This window comes from Aedes aegypti, chromosome 1, assembly GCF_002204515.2.
Source record: "Aedes aegypti strain LVP_AGWG chromosome 1, AaegL5.0 Primary Assembly, whole genome shotgun sequence".
NCBI lineage: Eukaryota > Metazoa > Arthropoda > Insecta > Diptera > Culicidae > Aedes > Aedes aegypti.
This window is the reverse complement of record NC_035107.1, coordinates 112,683,663-112,699,537: the sequence shown is the minus strand read 5'-3', so window position 1 is coordinate 112,699,537 and position 15,875 is coordinate 112,683,663. Positions and strand designations below refer to the sequence as shown.

The window sequence follows — 15,875 nt, the reverse complement described above, 5'->3', positions numbered from 1 at the left end:
CCACTCAATCTTTCAGCCATCCCCAAAGAGAAGGTTTGCGACGACACACCGATCGAGCTGGAAGTGGAAGCCAAGGCACAGTGGACTCTGCAGCGCCAGGAATGTGCTAATGCAAGTGATATCCAGCCACCGCTTCCGTTGGATAATTGGCTGGTGAAGGATCGATTCCTTGAGGATACCGTGGGGGATGCTGTCAGCGATTACGGAAGTTTCGATTATCATCATCGTGGTACCAGTGGTGGCAGTGGTGACCATCGGGGCAGTACCAGTAGCATCGACCACGATGATCGATGGTTGTCGCAGGTAGAGATTATTACGCATGCCGGACCACACCGACGTCTCTGGATGGGACCGCAGTTTATGTTCAAAACATATAATACACCGAGTGGGTAAGTCTTCGGAAAATGTGTGGCATTGCACAATGGGCCCGTAATGGGACTTATTGAGAAGCCGCTGAATTATAATCTTGAAATAATACATTTCCAAAAATATACACTCAGTGAATCGATTAGTGCAAGTTTCTTCCTGTGTAGACTTCAGGAAGCGATTCATTGTCCACATTTTCCTCTAAATTTGTGCCTCATTTAGCTTTTTCATTACACAATTACTTTTTTCGTCAAAGCTGAGTAAAATATCGTCTAAAATACTGGTAAATGAAAGTGTCGTAAAAATTCAGCCGAATGATTCTCGGTCAGTGCGAAAAACAAACAAAAACAAACTCCGCTAGCATGAAGTTACATCCAGTTTTGATAGAGAAAAACAGCCTTTTTGTATGATATTATTCAAAAAAAAAAATCTGAAAAAGTTTGAAATAGATCACTTTCTGAGGTCTGCACAGGAAGCAACCTGTATCAATCGATTCATCGAGTATTTTTTTAAATCTGATATGCATTTTCATGATTGTAGTTCAGCGGCTTCTATATAAGTCCGATTTTACCCATAGTGGCGTTGGTAGAACATGCGGTAATTTTCGATACTTTACAAATCTTTCCAGCTCACCGTTGACGTCGATCGACACCGATTCGGTGGAGATCGGCCCCGGAAACATGGTGAACCGACCGGCCCGTTCCAACCCTATGAATATGCCCATCTCTGGAGGTATGAGGCCATTGGTACCCATACTCATTGAATCTGGATCATGTAGTAATTCGCAAGCCGTCTCCACCAACCGAACCGTAAGATCAAGCTAATTCTGTTTCTTTTCTATTTTCGTTCGCTTCCCTCCACGCTGCTTGAAATGAAATTGGCACTCTGGAAATGAATGAAACGGAGCAGGCAGCTACGAACAAAGTCCTCGAATGATGAATATGAACGAGTTTCGGCATCACGAGAACATGGACTCGGAATTCTCTTCGCTGGGACCGGTGGAGTCCCAGCTGCGGGAAGATCTAGCTGATGCCATGCGTGAATCGCCACTGATTTCCGGACGAGACACTACCGGTAGGTATCTTGGTTTTGATACAGTAGATATTGTGTCCCATTCTTGTTTTGTACAGTAGAACCTGTTCCAGTTGTATCATTTAACTTTCTTTATTTTTTGGTGATGTTTTAACAAAAAATGATTTTTAGTTAGATTACGTATTTTTGTGTTATGTATTTCCTATTTTTTTTCTCAGTTCGTAGTGAATATTAATGGAACAGAGTACCCTGAGTAGTAGATCACACTTGTAGAAAAGGGTAGCATTCCTAGTTTGGTAATCACAAGTATTCACACCCACCACTTTAACTAATTGTTCATGCAAATCACAAAACTAGACACTGAGAGACAAATAGGTGCTGGGAAAATACCTTATACTTTCTAATCGGTGATAAGCTTCTCTCGCTGTGGAAACAAGATGCCCTACATTCTGTAACCACACTGTAACAATTTGTTGATGTTTATTTATTGCGTTGCCATTTATGTAAATAATAATTGCTTGATGCTACTTTCATTTTGGCTTGTTTAATTTATTATCGCCCTCGACCTTAACGATAACAGCTGTCCTTTTCGTGGGTTTTGAAGCGTTATCGGTTTCTTTATTATATGGTGAATACGGTCAACAATGAACAAAGCTGTGTGTTTCCTATAATTTATGTTGATCCACAAGTACAATGTATTATCATCAAAACACTATCTTTTAGGACGATTGTATTCAATCATTGGTTTATTAAGCAAACGATGTTGTTCATTGTTTCCATAGAATTAAATAATACCGTTAGTTTTTACTGATTCTATCTGCAAAATACGATAATGAATGAAAATACGAACATGAAAGAGCTATACAGTAAAGTGGAACAAAAGTTTTTTTTTTAAGATTTCTAGCTCAATTCAAGACAAATGCTATATATGTCATGGTGGTTCGAATGCTATTCAAGTAGACTTTCACCTTTCTCTCCAAATATTATAGAAATTGATTGACAATTGGGAAAGATTTGGCTATTTGTTGTATTAAGACGTGAGAATTGTAATTTTCGGTCAAACTTTCATTGCATGGACAAAATAAAATATAATATTCAATTTTTATGTAAGGACGTTCCTAGACTATTCATTGGAATACTTTAATTTGTATAAGTTTTTAGCATAAATGCTTTGAAACCATTTTTGGCCCATAGTGGGGCAACATTATGTATATTATCTCGCAGAAAAAAATATAAATTGCCTATAATCCAATTTTCCTGATTGTGCGATAAAAGTCACGTTTTTATTTAGTTTTGTGAAAAATCGCTCTTTTTAGGTATAAGGGAAAAGCTCTAATTTTGACCCATAAGAATTCTGTAACAATTTTCGGATTTCCTTACAAAGTAGGCCAAAATCGTATGAATGGGTCGAAAACTAGTGATGGTTCGAAAATTGATGCTCTTCCCCTATTACAATTAACCTTGTTACGAGAATTTTTTTTATGAACATTTAGAGTGCTTTTTTCCAATGAACATAAGTTTATGGCTGGTGTAAAGTGTTCCTGTCATAAAATTATCGATATTTTAAGTTTTAGCCAGCGAACACTAAATTCGAACTCTTGCCCCACTGAAGCACAGTGATTTTTTTCCCGATTTCGTGATCAAAATTGAGCTAAATTGTATCGAATATGTTGTAGGGTCGCTGAGAATTTTTTTTTTTTCATTTTTAATGTTTTGTTTTGGAAATATTGATTATTAGAACTTTTGCCCCACCTTACTGTACAAATCTGCGCTTATGGATCATCAACACAAAGGCGCCACTGTATATGGGATTTAACATTGTGACAACATTGCTGTTCTGTCAGACACACAAGGCTACGGTGGATGAATCTGTGCTTTCCATAGCGGCCGTTTTGGTTATTTTAATGATCCATTAGGTTGCACTCAATATGTACATTAATATTATGAGACATAATTGAATACAACCTAATGAGTGCATGTACGTATATCTCATGCACCTTCGATTTCTTATGTGACAGTTTGAGCGGAATCCTTCAAAATTCAGCCATTCAGCGAGCTAGAAATTTATATGTAAAAACATACCGTATTTTACTTAATTTGGGATTGTTGAATACGCTTTCAAAAATATTGGCTGTTAATGTTTTTAAGATATTGCCTGTTCAATGTATTATTTAACGATTTCTGTCAACTTGATGCAAGTAGGGTTTGCTTTATTTACCATAGAAATCCATCTTTATGTGTTCAAGAATGCTTACCAACAAACTTCATATTAAAAGTAAGGTTTCCCGACGGTATGGGATTCAAAACTTTAAGTTCTGTATTGCCCTACTGTTTGACTTTTTATTTTTGGCATTTTTTCAAGTAAAATACTAAAGATTTTTGAAAGATTTTTTTTCTAAAATCCTACATAAAGTTTGAAATGAGTTCAAGACCACATTATTATTGTTCTCCAACGATTCAACGATTTATGTAGATATTTTGTCAGATAATCATTAACACGTATAAGCCTGAGTGAAAGCAACAATTCTTAAACTCTTACCGCAAAAGCGAATTCTAAATGGATTCAAATGATTTTTTGTCAGTATACTGGCACACATATCTAGTTTCTAGAAATGGACAGAGGAACGCGAAAATATTCCTCTGACCAAAGTTATTCCGGTGGGTCACTGGGTCAAGCCCTGTTCCAATTTTAGTACTAAACGCTCAAGTTTAGGCCAGAAATAACGTTTGGTCAATTTTCAAATGTTTTTCGTTGGTTTAAGCCCAAAAAAAATCTGTTTTTTATAGATTTTCCACACCCTTTGGTTTAAACTCTAATTTTGAGTGTATTTCGTTTTCCGTGTCCTTTCCGAAATGTCAGATAGGAACAACCCCAGTGTGAGCACTTTTCAAAAAGTAAAACCCCAGTGGAAATTTTTCGGTGAAGTGAACGTCATACATGATCAAAAGTGTCAAGGTTCAAATTTGGACCAATTTTTAAATTTTATGTTTTAATTTGATTAATTTGATTAAGTCTCTTTAATGAATGTTCGAACCCTCTGAGCAGAATCTCAAATAGAGAAACTTAAAAGTAGATGGAGTACCGTGTACCTTTCAATTCCGCTCCTAAATGCTTATCTTTGACAGATACGCGTATTTCGACTACCACTTGCAGTCTTCTTCAGTGTCAGTTACTCGTATCCACTGTGGATACGAGTAACTGACACTGAAGAAGACTGCAAGTGGTAGTCGAAATACGCGTATCTGTCAAAGATAAGCATTTAGGAGCGGAATTAAAAGTTACACGGTACTCCATCTACTTTTAAGTTTCTCTTGATTAAGTCGTTATTTGCGAGAAAATTCATACATTTTGCCTTATGAAAGATGGAACGATTATCGCAATACAAACGCTTTATGTATCGTTTTAGCATCACTCCATATCAAGGCGTCGATAGGCGCGTGGTGTACGCACGAGCCTATCGATCGCAAGGTCCTTGGTTCGATTCCAGGTTGCCGCGAAAACTATTATGGTTTTCAAATTTTGGTTTCATAAGGCAAATTTATGAATTTCAACCCGATTCCTTGTGGCGAATTTTCATAAGGGGTTCCTATGTTTATGAATTGTCCATTTGCCTGAGTGCAAGGAAAATTTGCCAAAGTAGTAGCAATAAGATAAAGATTTTATCAAAAAATATAGGACCCTTTTGAAGTTTATATTGAAAGAATTGTTTAAGAAACTTCTTGACAACCTTAAGAAATATACATAGGCAGCGTCCATAAATTACGTAACGCTGAAATTGAAAATTTTTGACTCCATCCGTTACGCTTTCTGTATAAAAATTTCAAATTTTTGTATGAGTCGTAACGCTTGAGCATAGTCCCCCCTCCTCCTAGTGCGTTACGTAATTTATGAATGCCGCCATAGCTGAAAACGATTTGTATTTTTTTTAAATCTTTTGACAAACTAATGAGTTATTCTTTGATGATAGGCTCATGGATTATTGTAATATATATTATGGTGATTTTTCACACTAGTTTGAGTTTTTCAATAAATCTCTTTGGAGAATTCTTCCAGGATTCTGGTGAATATGTGCCGGAAATGCTCAAGGAATTCTAAATGGATTTCATTATAAATCGGAGAATCCCTGAATTATTTACTGGTGAGAATTCTGAAATAATTTCATGAGGCTTAAAAGAATTACTTTTTTCAGTAATTTAATCAGTTGCCAAAATTTTCGGCCTAATTTTTGAGTGTGCTCTACAAAAAATATAAGATAAAGAAGGTAAGATAATTCTAGTGCAGCGTTTTTTTTTTTTAAATTCTGGTCAGACCCATTGGTTGAAAAAATTGGCCGTAAATGGTGAACAAAATTTAAAAAAATGTTTGGCCTTGTGAAGTAAGTTAAATTCATTACTTTTCGTATGAATCATACAGAGTTCCAAAAAGATGTGTAGTCGCAAAGATGTGGATAAAATACTTATGTTTGTTTTATATTACCGCAAACTGTGTGCAGGAGTGTATCTAAAATCTGCAAAGCATTGAATGTATGTGATGATAACAAAGCATTTAGCATTCTCGAATAGAATTGTTATGATCAGGGTTACTACAAAGTCAACCATTTTTCTTCATTTATGCAAGGAATTGAGATTTTATTAGTAGACTGTATCTCTAGTGACAATTTGAGTTTTATTGTGGTTCATAATTTAATTTAATATTGTGGTTTATTGTTCCAATTCAGTAATGAGACCACGATTAAACCTGAAACTTGACTTGAGTATGTCACTGTTGAACTATGAATGATGATGCAAATTTGTTCCAAACCGACTTGTGTTAGCAGTGTGTATCAATGTTTGTCTATTGAAATGCAATGTAATTTTGTTGTTGTTTATACTATCAAAAAACAAAACATTCTATGTGTAACTAGATTAAGTAGATTTAGAGCATTTTCTGTATACTACTCATCAAAAGTATGGAATCGCGTAATCGAGTTACATAAAAAAATACTTAAAAGTTCAGAATCACTACAACATCAACTTGTGCTTACCGGCTATTCTAATCTTATGGGGTGTTGAAATACTCATATCGAGTGCTGATCGATTCTATACTTTAGTTGGGTAGTGCATGTATTGCACATTTGTTTAACTGATCTCACATATTTTAGCAAAAACTAGGCTTATGATTTCTAGCAATAACTAACATTCGCTTCAACATTCAATATAATCACTGTCAACAGTAAAATTATTTGAACATACTACTCTGATTCAAATACAGCGTCTATCGTAGCTATCATTAAAAGCTCACTCACCAGCAAGATAATCACGTTAAAATTATAAAGGATGTCGGAAACATATTCCATGATATCAATATCCTACTGAGAATTTAGCTTGATTACCTTGCAATCACATACCGACTCGCTCGCTATCGATCATTGTGATAATTTTCGTTAATGTACAGTAAACTCCAAATTTCTCAAAAACCGTCCAATCAAAAAGCAAGACCAAGAAGAAAAAGGGAGAAAAAGAGTTCAAATCCAAAACCCAAATACAAGCTCTCATACTGTAACCAAACAAAAGCAAACAGGACGCCAAAGGCAGGTGGTTGTTTCATACTTAGCTCTAATAATGTTGCTTTTCAATTAAAACACGAATTATTTTGTAGGGCGCGGACGAGTAAAGAAAATTGAACTTTTAATCTCGACTCGTATTTGTACTAGAATGTGTGCGTTTTATTAATAAGTTATGTTTCTTTAGTAGCTTTGGTTCTTTCTTCAATATTTAATTTAATTTACGTTTGGTAAGTCGTTCAAATTTGCAAGCTTCCATCTGCTGTAGCACACAATCTGTAATTAAGAATATCGTACGATTTTTTTAACCACATAGTTGTTCCAACACTACTTTTGCTTGAATTCTTAGGAATGATTAGTCTCTGAGGTTATTCACATTTTTCTCTCTCTTACAAACTAAAGCAATGCTTTCTATTTAGCTCATTTTCTCCCTGTTTCTTTTAATCTGTATTGAGTTGTTCGCACACCTTGAGACCATAGCGTTGATGAGACATTTCTCGGTAAAAGTGGTGTTGAAACAGGATTTGCATGGTTCGGTTTCAGTAGAGCATTTCATGCCTCCACATTTGAGAGAGAGAGATTGAAAGAGAGAGCGCCAACAGTTTAAATAGTAGTTGATTCAAAGAAAAACACTTGCCAGCGGCTCTAACTGACCTCTTTTCTCCCCTTTTCTCTTTCTCTTTCTTTCCCGATTGGTCCTTTCATCACACCCAAAGGCTACACGAGCGCCACACCCATACCGGCCGGGTTATCTTCGGTATCCTCTTGCTCCTCCACCTCGATCTACTCGTCAACGCACTCGTTGAACTCGATCTGTGACCAAAAACTGTCCCTTCCGACGGTACCGCCAAGTGGTGCGGTATCCCATGGGCAGCTGCTGAAGCACCACGTAACGCATCTTCAACAGCAACACGATCAACAACACTCATCGTCACTTCCAACGAGCTGTTCTCGACCTGCTTCGGCAGCTAGCAGCCGAGCTTCCGGTTCGTTGACGATAACCAAAGTGGTAAACCCATTAGGAACGGTAACCACAGTGTGTAATGTTGAATCGGAAGGGCAGGAATCGGGAATCGATTCCCGTGGTGTCCGGGATTGCGAGGTGTACATGCATGAAAACTGTGACGAAGCGTTGTTCAGACCAGTAGTTACGGTTCATGGCATACCTGGCGCAGAGCACGAGCGACGCGGGTCATCTCTGGATCGATTGACTTCTTTGGTAGCCAGTGGAATGGAACCAACTTCTTTGAATAACCGCGACCTAATTGTACCAGTTATCGAAGAGAAGAATATGGTACACTTTAACAAATCAAAGAAAAAGGAAGAAGAGAGTTTGGTGGCAAAATTTGAGGAACTGTCCTCAATCAATAAGAAGAGTAAAAAGCAAGATGAACCGGAGATGATCGAGTTAATTCCGGAAGCCACGGATCAAAATATGGCGGGAGACTTTGTAGATGTTGAAGTAGTAGAACGTAAGCCGGAGGTCCCTTCAAGTACTGGTGGAAGGAAGAAAGAGAAATCACCACCAGTATCAGCACGAAATGAGAAGAAAAAGAAAGAGCCAGAACCAATAGAAGTGATCGAAATAGTAGATCCTGTGGGCGAAGAGTTGGAATTACCTGCGGTGGAAAAGGCCCCTCGAAATAAAAAGAAAGATAACGGCAAGAAGAAGGAAGAAACTAAACAGCAACAATCAAAGGTGGAAACGAAGCCGTCGAAGAACGCGGCCGACAATGGAGGACCAGCAACAGGTGGAAGCAATAGGAAAGAAAACAAGCAAGACAATCGAAAGCGTAAAGATAAGCAACAGCAAGCTTTGGTAAAACCATCGGAAATGGTTACGGAACCAAATCCGAAACAAGATTCAGATCACGAATTACCAACGACGATGATAATTCCGACGATGGAAGACGACGAAATGCTCAAATCTATCTGCGACGACTTTCCACCACTAGAAGCATTAAAAATTGACGATTTGGAATTGTTCGGAGAGATGAATGAACCGGGGGAGCTTAAAATAACCGGAAAGGAAATTAGCGTTCAGGAATCGTTTGATGCTTCTAGCATGGTGGGAACACGTGAAGAAAAGTCGGTCGAATCGGGTGATGCTCAAGCATCTAGTCGTGTGAAAGATGATGACGACGCGCAAAGCTGTGTGATAGAAGATGAAAAGTGTGCTGAAGTAGTGATGGGTGAAAAGTTGAGGGCAGTGTGGAAGGAGGAGAACATTACGACAGAATGTGAGTTGGAGTTCCCGGATGAGCTGCCTCCGTTGGAAACGTTGATGTGTAACGAGTTGGAAGATTTGGGTTTTAGCGAAAGTGCGAAAAGAGAGCGGCAGCTTATGAAGCAGCAAAGTGAGGAGAAGACCTTGATCAATTTTGAAAGTCCGCTGGAAGAGAAAGCTAACGGTAGAGGGAAATCAATACTGGAGGACAGGAATATTGTGTTTGCCATGTGCTCGAGTCTGAAAGAAATAGGAGAAACTAGTGGTTCACTGGTGTTGGGAGGTAGTCGTAGCCTTTCTGCGTCAATGATGGAACCACCAGTGCTGAAACAGCAACTCTCGGTTGAAGGACAAGATTCAGACTACAAAAGCCTAGAGCTAGAGGTGGATGACAGTGCAATGTACAGCTCACAGCTTCCGGCATCCTCGACATCGGATGAAGATACTTCGAATTCTAATTCGAACGATGACCCGGAAGAAGAAGAAGAAATCAAAGTAAACGGTAAGCTTCCGCAAGGCGAAGATGAAGACGAGGAATTACAGCCATTGATCTCGAGCAATAAAACTTCGTCCTCGTCGCTGTCAACAACGGTGGTTGGGACCGTAGTCGGCAGTGGACCAGGGGACAGTTTAAGCAGCTCCATGACCGCTTCCGGCACCGTGGCAGCAGCCGGAAGTCCTGCCAAGACAACATTATCATCAACAACAACAATAACAACAACGTTAGCACTGCCAACGACGGAAGCGAACCAAAGTGAGGATAGCGGCAAGCAGATTGCAACAACAGCAAAGCAATCCAGCAATGGTGGTAGCAATGGCAACGGCAAGAAGAAGTCCAAGAAGAAGCGCAAATAATTAGCAGCGCATCAGCGGATGATGCTGCTGGCGGTCACCAGAAATGGGTTGCTACTACTGCTGATATTGGTGACTGCTGCATCATTGCTGGTACTGTTGTTGCTGTTGTCGTATCTTGTTCTGCTGCAGCTTTGCTACAAACTAGTGTTATTTTTATTGTATTATTTCTAGAACTTTCCACGCGAATCTTTCCCTTTTCCCTTGTTACCGGAGTTCTAAGATGGATGTCAGCTTTCGGAGTAGGCTGCCGGTAGAACTCCAAGCTTAGTTTTTTTTAATGTTGGTGACTTCCGAAAAACTCACAATTTCTTTTTTAGTTTTATGTTGTTGAAGAGAACAAGTTAGCCAAAATTCAGCTGGACAAAGTATTTATTATGTTTAACACCCGAAATACTACTTGACATTGTAGAAAGCGATCTATTTAGCATGCGATTAATTATTAAAATATATTAATTGCGCTATTGTCTTATTTCTGAGAATTTTTGAGAATTATTTTGACAATGACTTGGATTTAACCCATGTAAAATCGTCGACTGTGTAAAAGTTTACAGCAACAATAACCTAAATTTCTAAATAATCAAACAATGTTTTTAGCTTGCTAGATCGATTGCTTTCTTAGTGAATCAACCGCCCCTCTTTTTCGTATTGCAACGTCAAACTGTTCATACATAAGTTATTTATTAGAAAAATCTTTATTTTACAAACGAACTAACTTTGTTAACAAGTTTTTAGTCATGTTTTAAGTATTTTATAGAGATGGAAACCGTTCAAAACAAAACCACGTAAACGTTTTAAGGGCATTGTTGAGAGAAAAAAATATACGGAAAAGCTGTATTATCTGAACACAAACATTTAAAATAAGAGACCTGCGCACATCCCTGAAGTAATGTTATTTTCCGGCATGTTTTTGTTCGTGTAAATCCAGAATCTTCAATTTACGTTTTCGGCGAAACACCATTAAAAATTGTCAGTTTTCTAGCTTAACAAGGGCAAATCTAAAATTAGAAGTAGTAAAAAGTCGAAGAAAGAAACATGTTTTAGACTATAAGAGCTCAAAAAGGACTGAAAAAATAAGAAAAAAATATATGGAAAATAAATTATGTGAATACCAAGATAAGGCAGACATCTAGTGCTATATATTTTAGGAAGCTTTCGGGATAAATATTATCAAAATCAACAAATTCTGTTATTTTTGTCGATGAAACGAGAAATCTTTATTTTTTCCAGTAAAGTAGTTTCATCAATCGTACGCAACACAGTAACACACTACCATCGCAGATCACACTCACACTCACCTCACACTCAACATATACATACGCATACTACCTACAGAGTATGAGAAAAAAAGCGTTCATCATTGTTGTTGATATTTAAATCTCGTAACGGAACTTGATAGTCACTTAGAGAAAGAAAAGAAAACAAAATAAATATTTATTAACTTATTCTGAGAAACGCTGAACGCGCATGAGAACGGGATGGGAATAGGATTGACGGGAACCGAAATCAAGGTGATGCCGGTTGGTTTTGTGCGAAAAAGAAGCAGACTTTTTTGAACAACATGTATGGTAGAATGATGGAACTAGAACGACAATACTGAATGACAAAATCGGAAATTTTGAAAATTTGAGCTTTTTTCTTTATTGTTATTGTTGAGCCCTTTTTAGCCTGCCCACGCAAACTCGTTTGGATTACGTGTGTTTCAGGTTCAGTTTATCTAATTTCATTTATTTAGTTAACATCTACACAGATAACACTGAATCAACAATTTCACGCCACAATACTCGGTTCGTGGCCGCATCTCTCCATCCTCGGTTCTGCCCCACGCTCGCCAAATTGATACGCACTTGATCCGCCCACCTAGCTCGCTGCGCTCCACGCCTTCTTGTACCAACCGGATCCGAAGCGAACACCATCTTTGCAGGGTTGCTGTCCGGCATTCTTGCAACATGCCCTGCCCATCGTATCCTTCCAGCTTTGGCCACCTTCTGGATACTGGGTTCGCCGTAGAGTTGGGCGAGCTCGTGGTTCATCCTTCGCCGCCACACACCGTTCTCCTGCACACCGCCGAAGATCGTCCTAAGCACCCGACGTTCGAAGACTCCAAGTGCTTGCAGGTCCTCCTCGAGCATCGTCCACGTTTCATGCCCGTAGAGGACTACCGGCCTTATGAGCGTTTTGTACATGGTACATTTGGTGCGGGCGTGAATCTTTTTTGACCGCAGCTTCTTCTGGAGGCCATAGTAGGCCCGACTTCCACTGATGATGCGCCTCCGTATTTCATGGCTAACGTTATTGTCTTATTTTATTTTGTTTTACGGCTATAGCGGTCATGCGACTCAAAGCTAAAGGGAGTCTATAGAAGCAAATGATGGAAACGAATAGGTGCATAGGCGTCGCAAGGGAGCGACAAGATTGAAAATTTTAATTAGGTGGTGAAAATTGAGCAAGCCATTTTTTTTTAAGTCAGTAAGCATCGAAGCGTCCTGTATTTTGCCTAGCTTCTCTACTGGAAAAGGGTTGGCTCAAAGCTTTGAGCTTTGCTACCAACACAGGCAAAATACAGGAGGCTTCAATGTGCTCTTATACTGACGGCAATCAACCGAACGGTTCTATCGATCGATGACTGATATTGGGAATTAACACGCAGTCAAAGATGGTTTGTCTTTATCATGTGTGCTCTTCCCGCCAGTCACCACATGATCCTATTAGAACTGCATTTCTTATTAGCCAAATTTTTCATACATAGGAGAAGGTATCGACCGTGATTGTTTTATTTTATTTTGTTTTACGGCTATAGCGGTCATGCGACTCAAAGCTAAAGGGAGTCTATAGAAGCAAATGATGGAAACGAATAGGTGCATAGGCGTCGCAAGGGAGCGACAAGATTGAAAATTTTAATTAGGTGGTGAAAATTGAGCAAGCCATTTTTTTTAAGTCAGTAAGCATCGAAGCGTCCTGTATTTTGCCTAGCTTCTCTACTGGAAAAGGGTTGGCTCAAAGCTTTGAGCTTTGCTACCAACAGGCCTGTATTTTGCCTGTGTTGGTAGCAAAGCTCAAAGCTTTGAGCCAACCCTTTTCCAGTAGAGAAGCTAGGCAAAATACAGGACGCTTCGATGCTTACTGACTTAAAAAAAATGGCTTGCTCAATTTTCACCACCTAATTAAAATTTTCAATCTTGTCGCTCCCTTGCGACGCCTATGCACCTATTCGTTTCCATCATTTGCTTCTATAGACTCCCTTTAGCTTTGAGTCGCATGACCGCTATAGCCGTAAAACAAAATAAAATAAAACAATCACGGTCGATACCTTCTCCTATGAACGTTATTGTCAGCCGTCAGCAAGGATCCAAGGTAGACGAACTCGTCGACCACCTCGAACGTATCCCCGTCTTTCGTAACACTGCTACCTAGGCGAGCCCTGTCGCGCTCGGCCCCACCAGCTAGCATGTACTTTGTCTTGGCCGCATTCACCACCAGTCCAACTTTTGCTGCCTCGCGTTTCAGGCGGGTGTACAGGTCTGCCACCTTTTCAAATGTTCGGCCGACGATGTCCATATCATCCGCGAAGCAAACAAATTGACTGGATCTCGTAAAAATCGTACCCCGGCTGTTAAGCCCGGCTCTCCGCATAACACCTTCTAGCGCAATATTGAACAACAGGCACGAAAGTCCATCACCTTGTCGTAGTCCCCGGTGGGATCCAAACGAACTGGAGTGTTCGCCTGAAACCTTCACACAATTTTGCACACCTTCCATCGTCGCTCTTATCAGTCTCGTGAGCTTCCCGGGAAAGCTGTTCTCGTCCATGATTTTCCATAGCTCTACGCGGTCGATACTGTCGTATGCCGCCTTGAAATCGATGAAAAGGTGATGCGTTGGGACCTGGTATTCACGACATTTTTGGAGGATTTGCCGTACAGTAAAGATCTGGTCCGTTGTCGATCGGCCGTCAACGAAGCCGGCTTGATAACTTCCCACGAACTCGTTTACTACGGGTGACAAACGACGGAAGATGATCTGGGATAGTACTTTGTAGGCCGCATTTAGAATGGTGATCGCTCGAAAGTTCTCACAGTCTAACTTGTCGCCTTTCTTGTAGATGGGGCAGATTACCCCTTCCTTCCACTCCTCCGGTAGCTGTTCTGTTTCCCAGATTGTGCCTATCAGCCGGTGCAGACAAATGGCCAGCCTTTCCGGACCCATCTTTATGAGTTCAGCTCCGATACCATCCTTACCAGCAGCTTTATTGTTCTTGAGCTGGTGAATGGCATCCTTAACCTCCCTCAAAGTGGGGGCTGGTTGGTTTCCATCTTCCGCAGTACTGACGAAGGCATTTCCTCCGTTGTCCCGTCCTTCATTGATTGTGCTCTCAGCACCATTCAGGTGCTCGTCGAAGTGCTGCTTCCACCTTTCGATCACCTCACGCTCGTCCGTCAGAATGCTCCCATCCTTATCCCTGCACATCTCGGCTCGCGGCACGAAGCCGTTGCGGGATGCGTTGAGCTTCTGATAGAACCTACGCGTTTCCTGAGACCGGCACAGCTGTTCCATCTCCTCGCACTCCGTCTCCTCCAGGCGGCGTTTTTTCTCCCGAAAGAGGCGGGTCTGCTGTTGCCGTTTCCGTTTATAGCGTTCCACGTTCTGCCGGGTCCCTTGCTGCAGCATGACCGCCCGCGCTGCATTCTTCTCCTCCAAAACCTCCTGGCACTCCTCGTCGAACCAATCGTTCCGTCGACTCCGTCCCACGTACCCGACGTTGCTCTCAGCTGCATCGTTGATGGCTGCTTTTACTGTTCTCCAGCAGTCCTCAAGAGGGGCTTCGTCCAGCTCACCCTCTTCCGGTAATGCAGCCTCGAGTTGCTGCGCGTATGCCGCTGCGACATCCGGTTGCTTGAGCCGCTCTAGGTCATACCGGGGCGGCCGTCGGTACCGTACGTTGTTAACGACGGAGAGTTTTGGGCGCAGTTTGACCATCACCAGATAGTGGTCAGAGTCGATGTTAGCGCCACGATAGGTCCTGACGTCGATAATGTCGGAGAAGTGCCGACCATCAATCAGAACGTGGTCGATTTGCGATTCTGTCTGCTGTGGTGATCTCCAGGTGTATCGGTACGGAAGGCTGTGCTGGAAGTAGGTGCTACGAATGGCCATATTCTTGGAGGCGGCAAAATCAATTAGTCGTAGGCCGTTTTCGTTCGTCAGCCGGTGGGCGCTGAACTTTCCAATCGTCGGTCTGAATTCCTCCTCCTGGCCAACCTGAGCGTTTAGATCTCCTATGATGATTTTGACGTCGTGGCTTGGGCAACTGTCGTACTCGCGTTCAAGCTGTGCGTAAAAAGCGTCTTTATCATCATCAGTGCTTCCGGAGTGAGGGCTGTGCACGTTTATTATGCTGAAGTTGAAGAACCGGCCTTTGATCCTCAACTTGCACATTCTCTCATTGATCGGCCACCACCCGATCACGCGCCTCTGCATATCACCCATCACTATAAAAGCTGTTCCCAGCTCATGTGTATTGCCGCAGCTCTGGTAGATGGTATGGTTACCTCTAAACGTTCGCACCATTGATCCCTTCCAACACACTTCCTGCAACGCTACGATACCGAATCCACGGTCCTTCAGCAAGTCGGCGAGTATGCGTGTGCTCCCGATGAAGTTGAGAGATTTACAGTTCCACGTACCGAGCTTCCAATCGCTAGTCCCTTTACGTCGCTGTGGTCTTCGCCGATTGTCCCGGTTCGTATTCTCTCATTGATTATTCAGTTTATCTAAGAAAATGTCTAATAAAGCTTGTGTAGTTCCCCACAACAGAGTCTGCTTTCCTGCTTAGGGTGGGGCTTATTTCCAAAAAT

General features: G+C 40.9%; 1 protein-coding gene across 6 annotated transcripts in view; it reads left to right on the top strand.

The window, feature by feature from the left end:
- LOC5571572 (breast carcinoma-amplified sequence 3 homolog) overlaps positions 1–11,584 on the top strand; it is a 68,031-nt gene extending 56,447 nt beyond the window's left edge. For 2 of the 6 annotated variants that reach the window (XM_021845626.1, XM_021845623.1), the window contains 4 exons: positions 17–389; positions 995–1,098; positions 1,276–1,440; positions 7,658–11,584. In XM_021845626.1, the coding sequence (XP_021701318.1) occupies positions 17–389; positions 995–1,098; positions 1,276–1,440; positions 7,658–10,023 (3,008 nt within the window). In that variant the 3' untranslated portion in view covers positions 10,024–11,584. Of the gene's footprint in view, positions 1–16; positions 390–994; positions 1,144–1,275; positions 1,441–7,657 lie in introns of all 6 variants that reach the window. The other 4 variants (XM_021845604.1, XM_001653659.2, XM_021845619.1 and 1 more) reach the window with 3 other exon arrangements.
- Positions 11,585–15,875: the final 4,291 nt, after the last annotated feature.